This window comes from Cebus imitator, unplaced genomic scaffold (genome assembly GCF_001604975.1).
Source record: "Cebus imitator isolate Cc_AM_T3 unplaced genomic scaffold, Cebus_imitator-1.0 Scaffold208, whole genome shotgun sequence".
NCBI classification, from domain to species: Eukaryota; Metazoa; Chordata; class Mammalia; order Primates; family Cebidae; genus Cebus; species Cebus imitator.
The window spans coordinates 1,569,361-1,583,092 of NW_016107523.1; the positions used below are offsets into that span (position 1 = coordinate 1,569,361).

Genomic DNA, 13,732 nt, shown 5'->3' on the forward strand with positions numbered 1-13,732 from the left:
TCTTTGAATTGAATTCATTCTAGTAAATACTTTGAAGGTACACAACCTCGAACTCCTAATTGTGATTTTACTTCACAGTTTAGTAAATTCATTGTTTTTTTTTTTCTTCTTCTTCCAGTAATGTTAAAGCAAGAATAACTTGCAGATCAAGGTGGTGCAGGACCATAGGCATCAGCATCACCTGAGAACTTGTTAAAAATGTAGAATCTCAGCTCTCACTCTGATATGCCGAATCAGAATTGTGCAATTTAGCAATATCCCAGGTGATCCCTGATGAGTTTAAGTTTGAGAAGCACTGATATAACAGTAACTGTGACAGAGTAGAAATCTAAATTTCTTTGTAAACCTCTAATTAGATCTTCTGTTCCTTTGTTTCTATCAAGTAAAGTGGGCTAAATATTTTAATTACTTTCTCAGAAGCTCTAAAAATGACGCTGATGATATTTCATTCAGTCTTCATATGTTGATATCATCCCCCATGGATGATTAAGAAATGGCAAGACTCTGGTGAAATAATATGTAACAGAGACAAAATATGAGTGTTGATGAGTATGGACAATTCGTTACTGAACTAATAAGAGGCAGGACTTATTTATATATGATAACCTGACTTTTGGTTCAGTTGCAAATGGATATGGTCATGATACTTTTTCTGTAAATAAAAATAATGTGGGATAATGCAGCTAAATGTGGACATCCCTTGTACTAATAATATAATGCATATGACTCATAGTTTAAATTATATACAGGAATGCTAAATTTCTGGAATTTACAGAAATGAGAGAGCAGTATCTTCAAAAACAGTGCTTTCTCACAAAGATAAATAATGCCGATATGGTTGGGCTCATTTGAATTGTAGTTCCCATAATCCTATGTGTCGTGGGAAGGACCTGGTAGGATGTAATTGAATCATGGCGTGATTACCCTCATGCTGCTCTCATGATAGTGAGTTCTCATGAGATCTGATGGTTTCATAAGGGGCTTTTCCCCTTTTGCTCAGCCCTTCTTCCTGCTGCCATGTGAAGAAGGACATGTTTACTTCCCCTTCCATTGTGATTGTAAGTTTCCTGGGGCCTCCTCAGCCATGCTCAACTGTGAGTCAGTTAAACCTCTTTCCTATATAAAAAACTGATGTTCATTAGAATTACCTGGCTGGATAGCATTTTAAAGTATTAACCCCTGGGCTCCTTTCACAGAAATTCTGATTGAATTCTTTGGGTATGGGGCTGGGATATCATTATGAAAAGTTCTTTCAGTGATTCTAATCCATCAGCACCTTTTTATATTAAGGCATTATTTATATAAATTCCACTGATTAACATTTCTGTGATAGTTTGAATAAAAACCAGACTTAAACATTTTATACTCAATAACTCGCTTAATAGAGTATGAAACAAAAACTGAAACAAGTTGATTTTTAATAACTACATATTTAAGTAGATAATGGCATTTTAGATGCATCTAGTTGCATATAAACAATTGTTAAGCTAAAACCAAAACTATATAATCTATTAGAACAATTTTGCTATAATTTTTGAGCCACCATTTTATTTTTATTTTTATTTGTTTTTTTGTGACAGAGGTTTGCTCTTTCACCCAGGCTGGAATGAAGTGGTGCAATCTCAGCTCACTGCAACCTCTGCCCCCCAGGTTCAGGTGATTCTCCTGCCTCATCCTCCTGAGTGGCAGGTGGGGGAGGTGTGGAGGGTAGGGATTAAAATGTGCTTGCCACCATACCTGGCTAATTTTTGTATTTTTAGTAGTGACAGGGTTTCACCATGTTGGCCAAGGCAGGTCTCCTGACTTCAGGTAATCTAGCCACCTTGGCCTCCCAAAGTTCTGAGATTATAGGCGTGAGCCACCGTGCTTCTCCTGAGCCATCATTTTGAATAAGCAAATACGTCGTTTTCATCAGTGCCATTTTAGTTTCTAAATGGCATGCATTTCAAAGTAAAAATGTGCATTAAGAGTAAGTTTCTCATATTCCTACTGGTACCTCTCCCTTAATTATAGAGGTTTTATTGCCTGCTTAAATCATTTAATTGTATTTTACATGTAAGACATGTTAATTGAACATCACTGGTGGTTCTTTTCTAATATAGATATTCATTTTAATACATTACCTTCTTTCATTAGTTGTTTTATTTTTAAATTGAGGATTGCATATATTCCAATAACTGTGAATTATAGAGAATTGGCCCTGAGAGCCTGTTTTCCTAGAGAGCTCACAGCTCTTGGTGATTTTTAAGTTTTAATTGTAATCATCTAGGTTTTAAAAAGTCTATCCATTTATGCCTTTATTAGTTAGTGCCTAGCATATAGTTATGTTTTTGTAATATATTTTTATACATTTTATAATATATTTCCATAAAGCACAAGAAACGCTATTGGGACCACAAAATATAGGCTGAAATTAATGAAGACATGTGCCATTTGTATCTGGAAAATGAAAATTTCAAAAAATGCTATTAATGTTTATTGCTAAATTCCTAAACTTAGGATATCAGTCCTCATAGACATTGCAGGACAAAATAAATTGGTATGGATAAGGACTTTCAAATAAAGATTCAAGGATATTGGCAATCTAATTATCTGTTGGTTTATAGCTGTGCTGTCCAATATTGCAACCGCTAGGATGTGTAGCTAAATTAAAATTATTATAATTAAATATAGTTTAAAATTTCGCTTCTTATCCACATTAGCCATACATATTTTAAGTGTTCATTATCCTCACCTGACAAGTCTCCATTATGCACACACACACACGTGTATGGTACACACACAGAATATTGACATCATTTTAGTAAGTTCTGCTAGACGACACTAGTTAAAGAATACTTGCCTTCCTACATTCTAACAAAGTTTCTGTAAAGCAAAGCTGGCATTCCCATTGAATCCCTTTATGTTCATACAGATATGCTTTCATGTCAGGGTGTGTGATGACAGCTCTCTAGTGAAATCATTTGAAAAATACTATTCCTTAGAATGTCATTTACTGCAAATGACAAAGAGGCCAACTCAAAATGACTTATACCTTTGTTCCTTAAAATGCAATTCATGGATAGAAATCATTGACATCCCTTGGGCATTTGTTAGAAATACAGAATCTCAGGCCCCATCCTAGACCTGCTGACTTAGAATCCTTAGTTTGACACACTCTCCAGGTGATTCATATGTACATTGAAGTTTGAGAAACGCTGGGTAAAATCAGAAGTATCTCTGTTATGCAACAATAAATCCACAAATGGCATTGACTCTAGAGACCATTAAGTCTGTAACTCCATGTTACCAAAGTCCCAGGTTCTTACAACTTACCTGTTTCGTTAGCTTCTCTCTATTCTTAGATGATCTGAATGATTGGAAGTTTACTGCAGCAGTTCCTAGTATCACATCCTGATGTGCTTTTGTATATACATACCATCAGGACTAGCTCCTGCACTACACTATTCTAATTCCACTACCTCAGCTGTCTACTGTCATCATATATGTATACTTCATTCACTTTTTGCTTTTACTTTCCTTTCTAAATGACTATTTGAAGGACAGAAAATGAAACCTGGAAAAATGCAAACTGTTTTCTTATCTGTGGTTGGTAGATTTTTATTTTGTGAATTTGACAATTTTTCCAAATATATTTACATCTGTAGAATGTTAGCTGGAAATATGAAACTCATTTCTCATTTTCATCATTTTTTCAATTGAACTATATGAAGTCATTTTCACCAACCCAGAAATTCAAATATCAGCAATTTCATGTGATTTAATTCCATATTTTATCCATGAAAAGTAAAATAGTGCAAAGTTAAGAGCACAGTCTTAGGTAACACAGTGTTTGTGATTTCTCTACTGGCTTCACATGCCACTGTGCCAGTTCCTCAACCTACCAGTGTCCTCAGAAATAAAATAACAATGTCTAGGTGTGGTGGCTCACACCTATAATCCCAGAACTTTGGGAGGTCCAGGCAGGAGGATAGCTTGAGTCCAGAAGTTCAAGACCAGACTAGCCAACATAGGGAGACCACATCTCTACAAAAAAAGTTAAAAAATTATCCAGGCAAGGTGGTATACCTGTAGTTCCAGCTACTCAGGAGGATCATTTGGGCCTGGGAGGTCAATGCTTCAGTGAGTTACGATTGTGCCACTGTACTCAAGCCTGGATGTCAGAATGAAATCCTGTCTCAAAAAATAAAAATAAAATAATATTAGTATTATAAATATTTACCATGGCAAGGGTATCATGCAAAAAAATGTTGAATAGATTAGCCAATATATTTTAAAATTAATATTAATGACATTTTAACCCAAAGGTTATCCTCCTCACTCCCTGGAGTCACCCATTTTTTTCAACCACCTTTGGTAAAGAGGACATTTGTGTTGTGAAGTCTCTTAAATTCACCTTCTGATATCAGTGCCTCCTTCATGTTTGCTGCTTCCTCTGGTTTAGCCTTACCATGGACCACTACTCACTTCCTTGCTAGTCACCCAGAAAACTCTGTCCTGTGATTCACCTGCGTTTTACTGATGATTTCTCTTCACAGGCCTCAGTGAAAGAAGGAAGCTTCCTCTTCACTATTACTTCTTTCAATCTTTAGAGTTTTTTCAAATATCAGTACTGCAATAAAGCCCTTCCTTATTTTACAGAAGGGCATACTTGAGCATCCTGAGTCTGATGTCCTTTGATATTTCCCTGCCAGCATCATGTTAATCTATATCTTCTGAGTTTCAGCAGTAGTAACTAGTAGATTAAACACATACCTTAACTAGACTAGCGGTGGTTTTCAAATAAATAATGTCACCTGGATTATTGTTATTCAAAATGTGATCTATGGCACAGCAACATTGGTTTCACTTGGAGGCTGGTTAGAACTGAAAATTCTTTCACCCAATCCCTTGAATTTAAATGAGAATCACCAGGTGGGCCATATACATTATAAGCTTGATAAGCTATGATCAAGACCCAGGGGTCACCAAATCCAAATGCCTGTTGTAGAAGCCAGAAAGATAACATAAGGAAGTGAGATGAGGACTATGGAAAAGTAGAGAGCCTGTGCTTTGTAAGTGAATTATAATTGTATATGAAGTATAACTGATATTCAATTTTGCCCTATGGGAAGGAAGGTTTAGGGTTGCTGAATCCTCTTAAATGTGATCAAGAGTGGTCAGATCTGATATTTCTAGATAATATCTCAAATTTTAATTATTGGCAAAAATTTAAATTTATTTTCATTTAGTATGAGACCAAATCAGGCATATAGACTACTATTTGCTAATATCTAGTCAAGGCCTATAGTAAAGAAAATAAATATTTTCTCAATTAAAACATCTCAGAATCCTTTCCAACAATGGGGTGAATGCTCTATATTTTCATGCTTGTTAGTATCATCATACCACCACCATCCTTTGATTCTTCTGTTTTCACACTTATTCTGAGGTTAATTTCAGGCTTCAGACACATGAAATCCTGCTTTTTGGAGCCTCAGAACCTGTTCTTAGGCAGTTGGCAGTCACGCTTCTCTCTGTAAGTGGAGGTGAAGTCAGGAAGAGAATGCAATAGTCTCATGTCAAAATAATTCTTAGTGATTTCCTGGGGATTGGTAGTTGTCCTCCTATTAATGTTAATAATACCTTGGTCTCTGCAGAGTTTGGGTGAGTTGTGTATGTAGAATAAAGTTACCTAGAGCAGTAATTTTCATGTGTGAGTATGCATCAGTCACCCAGAAGTCCTGTTAAAATACAGATTCCTAGACCATAATCCCAGATTTTCGGATTCAGTAAGTATGGGTCTGGACCTCAGAATTCACGTTTCTAACAAGTTTCTAGGGTATGGGCTGATGCTATTTGTCCAGAGACCACGCGTTCAAAACCACTAATCGAGAGAAAAAGCAGGGCTCTATTTGGTTGGGAGATGTTGATGTGACTATACCAGTCATTAAAATATTGAACCATTCAGGTTGCACACTGAGTGCTCCCATAAACTACCTGCCTACTTGCCACCCAACCATTCTGCTCCCTACCTCAAAATCCCCAACCAGGTGTTTCTGTATCCCTCCTATAAAAGACAAAACACCTGGATGGGTTCAGGGACTCACACCTATAATCGCAGCATTTTGGGAGGCCAAAGTGGGAGGATTGCTTGAGCTAAAGAGTTGTAGTCCAGCCTGGGCAACATAATGAGACCTCGTCTCTATTAAGAGGAAAAAACAGACAAAACACTTGTGTGTACATCCATTCTTATTAGTCAATCTCTGAGTCCAAGTTTGTAAAATGAAACCACAATAAAACATGAAGGATTACTGGGAGTTTAAATTTCAGATTTGGGGCAGAGCTCAAGAAATCTCTGAGGACCCACAGATTAAGGTAAGCTATGATATTGTACAACCATCCTGTACTTTGTGCAATCAAGCTGCACTGGATTTCCAGTTCCTTTGTGATGTGACAAGGCCTTTCACAGGTCTTTCGTTTTGTCTTGAAAGAGTTTATACCTTCCTTTTCACGACTAAAAAGAGTTTATACTTTCCTTTTCCTGACTTCTTACTTCAGTCTTCAGAGTTGTTCAGATATCAGTGCTGCACTGAAGCCCTTCTTTACAGGCTCAACTCAATTGCTCTCCTTTCATAGTATGATCACATTATAACCAAGTAATGGTTGAATGTGCTATATGTATTAACTGTGGCCCTCACCCACCACCCATGTAAAATCCATGGTAGTAAGGGGCCATGTGGGTCTTCCTTGTCTCTCCATCCATAGTATCCAGTTAATAATTGTATCTTTCATAAATGAATAAATTAATTTTTCAAGTCTTAACTCTTAGGCTGTGTGTTCTGTGAGGACACCATTCCCAATGACTGCAGATCAACTTGTGTCCTCTCCTTATACCCTTAGAAGTGTCAATAAATCTAATTATAATGGTTTTCTTGTCATAGTCTAATTATTATTGTCTTTATTTCTCTAATAGTCTCTTAGCTGAATGAAATTAAAGATAGGTATTTTATTTTGTCCATTCCTAAAAAATACGAGTTTCCTGCATGGATATGAAACTCAGTAAATATTTGTTGAAGGAAATGTCTGTCTGAAAGCCCAAAGTAAATGATGTTTTCAAATACTAGCAACTTTGTTTTTGCTTCCACTTAAATGGATGTCTCATCTCTGTTGTTTCTCATAAAAATAAAATGTCTACTTTTTGTGTTTGGTAAATGAAAGTTTACTCTCATAGATTTCTGATTGCAGTGTTCCTCATGGTAAATGTGTCTCTGAAATGTTAAAAGTCAATAAATAGTGCAATCTAAATGATAGTAAACAGTCTCAAAAGAAGATGAAATGCATGTTGGAAGAAAGCTCCGATAACAACCCCAATACCTCTGGCCAGCTTTGTAGCCATTATCTTTTATATTACTTGTTTACTTCCCCAGTTTCCCTGTAATTTTGTATGAAGAGTGTTAGTGGTATGTAACATTACATACAGGTTCCATATTGGGGTTTGAATTGACTGGCATTAATGTATAAGGATGAAGTCGCTGATGGAATTTTGTACCCTTCTGTTTAGTTTTAAGTACCCTTGCTCTAATTTAAGTATTGTGATAGTTACTCTGTTTAGCAGATTCATTTCACTTTTCTCTTTCGTGCTCTATATAAAGAGGATGAAATCTAGATTTTCCATCACCCAAGTTCCTCTTGGCCTTTGGTTGCTAAAGTACTTCAGCCAGTGGGAGGCACTGGCAAGAGGGTGAAAGCAGAGATTGTGGTATTTTCCTCTTCCTCTTCTGTTTCTTACTGTGCAGTGGCAGCAATTGTGTTCCTCTTGAGCTACAGCTGCTGTTGGACAGCTCATCTTCCATGTCTCTAGCTCTACCTGAGCTCCAGAAATAACTCTCTTCCTTTGCTCTTCCAGTTCCAGGGTTGCTAGGTCAGTTGTCTTTGTTGTTAGGTCCTGGCTCCTTTACTATCATTTATTATTTTTCCAGCAAACTTTTACATAAATGTTTAAGTAGTCTACTGGCTAAATGCGTTTGAGTGTGTTCTATCTTTCTTGCCAGTAGCATGCAGTGTCCACACACACACTCAATAGACCCAACTTTTACATTTTATTGTTTTAAATGCTACCAATTTCTAAACATTGCTTTTGAAACTTCACTTTAAAATGATGGATAAAATTGTATGTATTTATCATGTACATCATGATGTTTTTAAGTGTGTGTGTGTGTGTGTGTGTGTGTGTATAGTAGAATGGTTGAATCTAGCTAATCAACATGTGCATTACGTTATATATTTATCATTGTTATGATGAGAACATTTAACATCCTCTCTCTTTGCATTTCTCAAGAGTATATTTTCATTAACTATAGTCACCATGCTATAAAATAGTTCACTTGAATACATTAACTGTGAGTATATATCCCTTGAACAACATATCCATACCTCCTGCTTTCCCGTAACAACCCCAGCCTCTGGTAACCACTATTCATTTTCTACTTCTATGGGATGAGCTGTTTTAGATTCCACATATAAGTGAAATTATACAGTACTTGTCTTTCTGTGCCTGGCTTATTTCACTTAACATAATATCTTCCAGGTTTATCCATGTTGTTGCAAATGACAACATTTTATTATTTTTTATGGCTGAATAGTATTCCATTGTGTATATGTATACCACATTTTCTTTATCAATTCATACATTGGTGGATATTTAGGTTGATTCCATATCTTGGCTATGAATAGTACTGCAATAAAATTGGTAGTGCAGGTGTTTTTTTTAACATACTGATTTCATTTCCTTTGTACATAGAATTCTTAGTGAGATTTTATATCATATAATAGTTTTGTTATTCATATTTCAAGGAATCTTCATACTGTTTTCCGTAATGACTATACTGACTTCCATTCCCACTTGGAGTGTGTAAAGGTTTCTTTTTTTCTTAATTTGTAATTTTTAACTTTTGCAGGTACCTAGTTGGTACCTTTTTCCTACATCGTTATCAATATTTATCTTTTATCTTTTGTATAGTAGCTATCCTAACAAGAGTGAGGTGGTATCTCTTTATTCTTTTGGCAAGGATATGGTTAATTTTATTTTAACATTTAAGTGCAAGGGTACATGTACAGGTTTGTTACATAGGGAAACTTGTGTCATGGGAGTTTATTGTACAGATTATTTCATCACCAGGTATAAGCCTGGTGATAAAAATAACTAATGGGTATACCCATTAGTTAGTTTTTTTCCTAATTCTTTCCCTCCTACCACACTCTAAACTCCAAGAGACCCTGTGTCTGTCGTTCTCCTCTACGTGTCCATGTTTTCTCATCATTTAGCTTCCACTTATAAGTTAGACCATGCGATATTTAGTTTTCTGTTTCTGCATTGCTTTACTAAGGATAATGGCCTCCAGCACCATCTATGTTCTTGCAAAGGATATGACCTTAATCTTTGTTATGGCTACATAGTATTCCATAGTACTACCACATTTTCTTTATCCAGTTTACCACTGATGGGCATTTAGGTTGATTAAGTGTCTTTGCTATTATGAATAGTACTGCCATGACTATATGTGTGTTTGTGTCTTTTTGGTAGACTAATTTATATTCCTTTGAGTTTATCTCCAATTATAGGATTGCTGGGTCGAGTGGTAGTTCTGTTTTTAGGCCTTTGAGGAATCACCTCACTGTTTTCGACAATAGTTGAAGTAATTTACACTCCCACCATGAGTGTATGAGTGTCCCTTTTTCTCTGCAAATATAGTGATATCTCATTGTGGTTTAGATGTGCATTTCTCAGCTGATTAGTGATGTTGAGCATTTTTTTATATATGTTTTACCCATTTGTTCTTTTTATGATAAATGTCAATTTTGGTCTTTTGACTATTTTCAATCAGGTTATTTGTTTTCTTGCTATGGAATTGTTCCGATTTCTTACATATTTTTGATATGAACCCTCATCAGATACATTTGCAAATATTTTTCCCATTCTGTAGGTTATCCCTTTACTCTGTGAATTTTTAATTTTAAAATTTTATTTTATTGCTGTGCAGAAATTTTTAGTTTGGTATAAGTCCTCAGTCTATTTTTGCTTTTTTGCTTGTGCTTTTAAAGTCATATTCAAACGTTACTGCCCAAACAAATGTTATGAAGCTTTTCCTCTATGTTTTCTACTAATAGTTTGACAGTTTTGGGTCTTACATTTTTTAATCCATTTTAATTTGTTTTTTCTATGTGGCAAGAGATAAGGGCCTAATTTTATTCTTCTGCATGTAGGTTTCTACTTTTCTTGGTAGCATTTGCTGAAAAGAGTGTCCTTTCCTAGTGGTGTGTTCCTGACACCCTTGGCAAAAATCAGTTGACTGCAAATGCCTGGATTTATTCCTGGGTTCCCTATTATGTTCCTTTCATCTGTTTTATACCAATACAGTGCTGTCTTGATTACTATGGAAGAATTTATTCTAGTTGCAGACTTTGACCTTAGTGGGAGTATGAAATTCATCTTTCCAAAGAACCATATTATTAGTGGTTCCATATTGATCAAGCATCTTCTGTTTCTTTATTGGTTAACATTATTGTATATGGGGATACTAAGAAACTCCTGGCAAATGCCCCTAGTTCTCTGAAGTAGTCCTACTTGCCCCTATTGTATAGGATCAACTCAGTGGATCCTTTGTGTTTAGGTTCTGTGTGGTAACCTCTTTCTCTGTCTGTGGATTCAGCAGCCTGAAGAGCCAAACATGGAACAGGGGCCATCTCATCTTCTAGTTTAAATAAATCATTTTTGAGTTTCTTATAAAAACTTTTACTTTAAGTCAGGTTCTTACTGTTGAGGAGACAGTTGACAGGTAAGCAAGGGACAGAAGCCACAAGGTGGAGAGAGATGGATAAATTCCGATTTAGCTTAATATATATTAGATAATTACATATAGATGTATTTATAGTTAAGTACACACTCACACATCCACTTCTTCCTGTCAACCTAGAGGTCCTGTAAGCTACAATACCACAGAAGCAATGAGCATACCTAGCAACAGGATCTTGGGTTCCAGGATCATGGTTTCCAGTAACATTCTACCCACCCCCACCCCTATTCCCCCAAAAAAGGAACCAGAACACTGTGGAGAAATGGATGATTCTAAAACTAGGAAAGGGAATATAGCAAATGAGCCTGGAGCATTTTGTAGTGCCAGAAAGTAAGAACATGCTCAACTCCACTCCCTCACCCTAAACTAAAATCATATTGATGGGATATGTCAAAGAAGCCAAGTACAAGAGCCCCCAGTGTTCAAAGCTGGAACTGTTTGAGCAAAAACCTAAAGGAAAAACTAATAGTGGATTTAGCCCAAAGTATAAAATAACTATACATGAGTCCATGCTGTATAAATAAGTAATTTTGTAAATAAATAAATGGAAGAACAGAGGCAAATCTCCAATGCAGAAAAAAAAAAAAACCCAAATAACTTATGTAACTTTTCTGCCCCCACGGAGAGGGAATATAACTCCCCACTCCATGGGGGCTGTGTGTAGTGACTTTCTTATTTAAAAACAGTATAAAAAGAGGGGAAAAGATTAACTTTATAGTGAATAAATGTCATACCTATCACTTTAGCCAGGTAGTCAAAGTTAACATTGATAAGTTATGCTGAGAGTATATATGCTTGATAAAACGTGATTAAAATGGTCCATTACCTCTGTAGTCCTTAAAAAAAACCCGTTTAATTATAAGGAAATGAAATCAGACAAATCCCCACTGAGAGGCATACTACAAAATACTGGTCTGGGCTGCACTTTCAAAAACTGCCAGAAAAATTCTGAGAAACTACCATAGCCAAAAGCAGATTAAGGAGACAGGACAATTGAGTGTAATATGAAATCTTTGAAGAGATACTGGAACAGAAAAAAATAGTTTAAGGAAATCAGAATATAGACTCTAGTTAATAATAATGCACAAATACTGGTTAATTAATTATAACAAATGTTCTGTAATAACAAAAAATGTTAAAATGGGAGACTGAGTGCAAGTTATATGGTAACTCTTTGTATTATAATCTCATTAATTTTTTTAAACTTAAAACAACCAGAAAACCAAGTCTGTTAATATTAAACACTCTCAGCTATGTGTACACTTTGAGTGTTTAAATGTAGTGATTAATGAAAACTTCAAGTAAAGATTTTAGAATAAAATTATGTATTCAAAATAATACATTCCTAATTCAAATTATATCCTCTTTATAAGATCAGTGTTCAGAATATAGTTTTGAAAATGCTTTAAGCATGATGTTCATAAAGACTATTTCCCTTAAAATAACCATTAACAGTTCTCATTTGCATCTCAAGTTTTGGTTGAATTAATGAATTCACCTTAATATGTTTTCATCCTCAACATAAAGTTGTATAATTAATAGGCAAAGCATTATCCCATGTCCCTGATGCTGGAAATATAACTGAGAACATTTAAGAACTTATTTGTAGGGCTTACAGCTGGGCTGTGAAACTATGCCTTTGGACTTTAAATTCATTATCCAGCCCACTATGTTATGTATCTTTGTGGGGGGGAGAAGCATCCTTTCACCTATCTATTTCTGTGTATCAAATGGCTTCCGAACTTAATGGGTTAAAACAATTTATAATTGTGTCATGACTCTGAAGATCGAGTATAAGCAGGACTCAGCCAGGTTGTTTTCCTATTACCAATGTTATAGCTGGGGTCACTCCTTGGGTTGCACTGAGCTGGAAACTCACTTCTAAGGTAATATTTCATCCTCTAGAATCACTCCTATATGGTCTCTAATGATTGAGTACTCTAGCCTGGCCTCCTTTACATCATGGAATCTAGGCTACAAGAGAGAAAATATAGAAATGCTGCCAGTTCTTTTACAGCCTACACCTGGAATTGCTGTGGTGTCAGTTACGTGACATTCTATGGTCAAAAAATCACAAGGCCAGGTCATGTTCACAAGGATGAAAAATATACTTCATCTCTTGATGGGAAGATTGACAAAGAATTTGTGGCCGTCTTAACCACCACACATATTAAATAATTAGAATGTGAAAAAACAACTGCGAAAATATGCTACTAAGTCAATTATCAGAGGTGGTTTGCACTTCAGTTGGCATGTTCATATTTAGTTGGATATGTGAAACATTTTAGGATTTGTGAATTATGGCAGGCCTGAGGAAGAGTAGCTTCAGGGGTGATTGATTGTGGGCTTTTCTTACATCCTTCTCAATGTCCAATAGATGTTTCCAAATGTGAACATTCCATATATTATGAATTTCATTGTTTTACTTTGTGAGGTTTAGCAATGTTTCATTAAAAGAGCTAATAATAAACTTCTTTCACATTTTCAGTTTGCATAGAGTTTTAATGGATCTCCAGAATCAGAAACTGAAAGAGTTAAATGACTGGCTAACAAAAACAGAAGAAAGAACAAGGAAAATGGAGGAAGAGCCCCTTGGACCTGATCTTGAAGACCTAAAACGCCAAGTACAACAACATAAGGTAGGTATATATTATGTTGTATGCTTTCCAATAGAAAGCAAACTCTGTGTATATTACCTATGTATACATGTAATGTGTTAATGTGTAGATTAACACAGATGACACAGTTGATGGGAGATTATTAAAACTTAAAGTCAGCCATAGTTTAAAAAGTTTTATGTATTTTTTTTTTTGCAGTCTTTGTTTCAATGGCTTGAATGAATCCCCTCCAAAATTCAGGTGATATTATTAAGAAGTGGGATATTTAAGGGTGATTAA

At 35.5% G+C, this 13,732-nt stretch overlaps 1 protein-coding gene across 7 annotated transcripts in view; it reads left to right on the forward strand.

Moving 5' to 3' along the window:
- The window catches only part of DMD (dystrophin), a 2,133,401-nt gene that overhangs the window by 570,171 nt on the left and 1,549,498 nt on the right, over positions 1 to 13,732 (forward strand). For all 7 annotated transcript variants that reach the window (XM_017548497.2, XM_037745683.1, XM_037745686.1 and 4 more), the window contains exon 12: positions 13,324 to 13,474. In XM_017548497.2, coding sequence (XP_017403986.1) covers positions 13,324 to 13,474 — 151 coding nt within the window. The remainder of the gene's footprint in view (positions 1 to 13,323; positions 13,475 to 13,732) is intronic.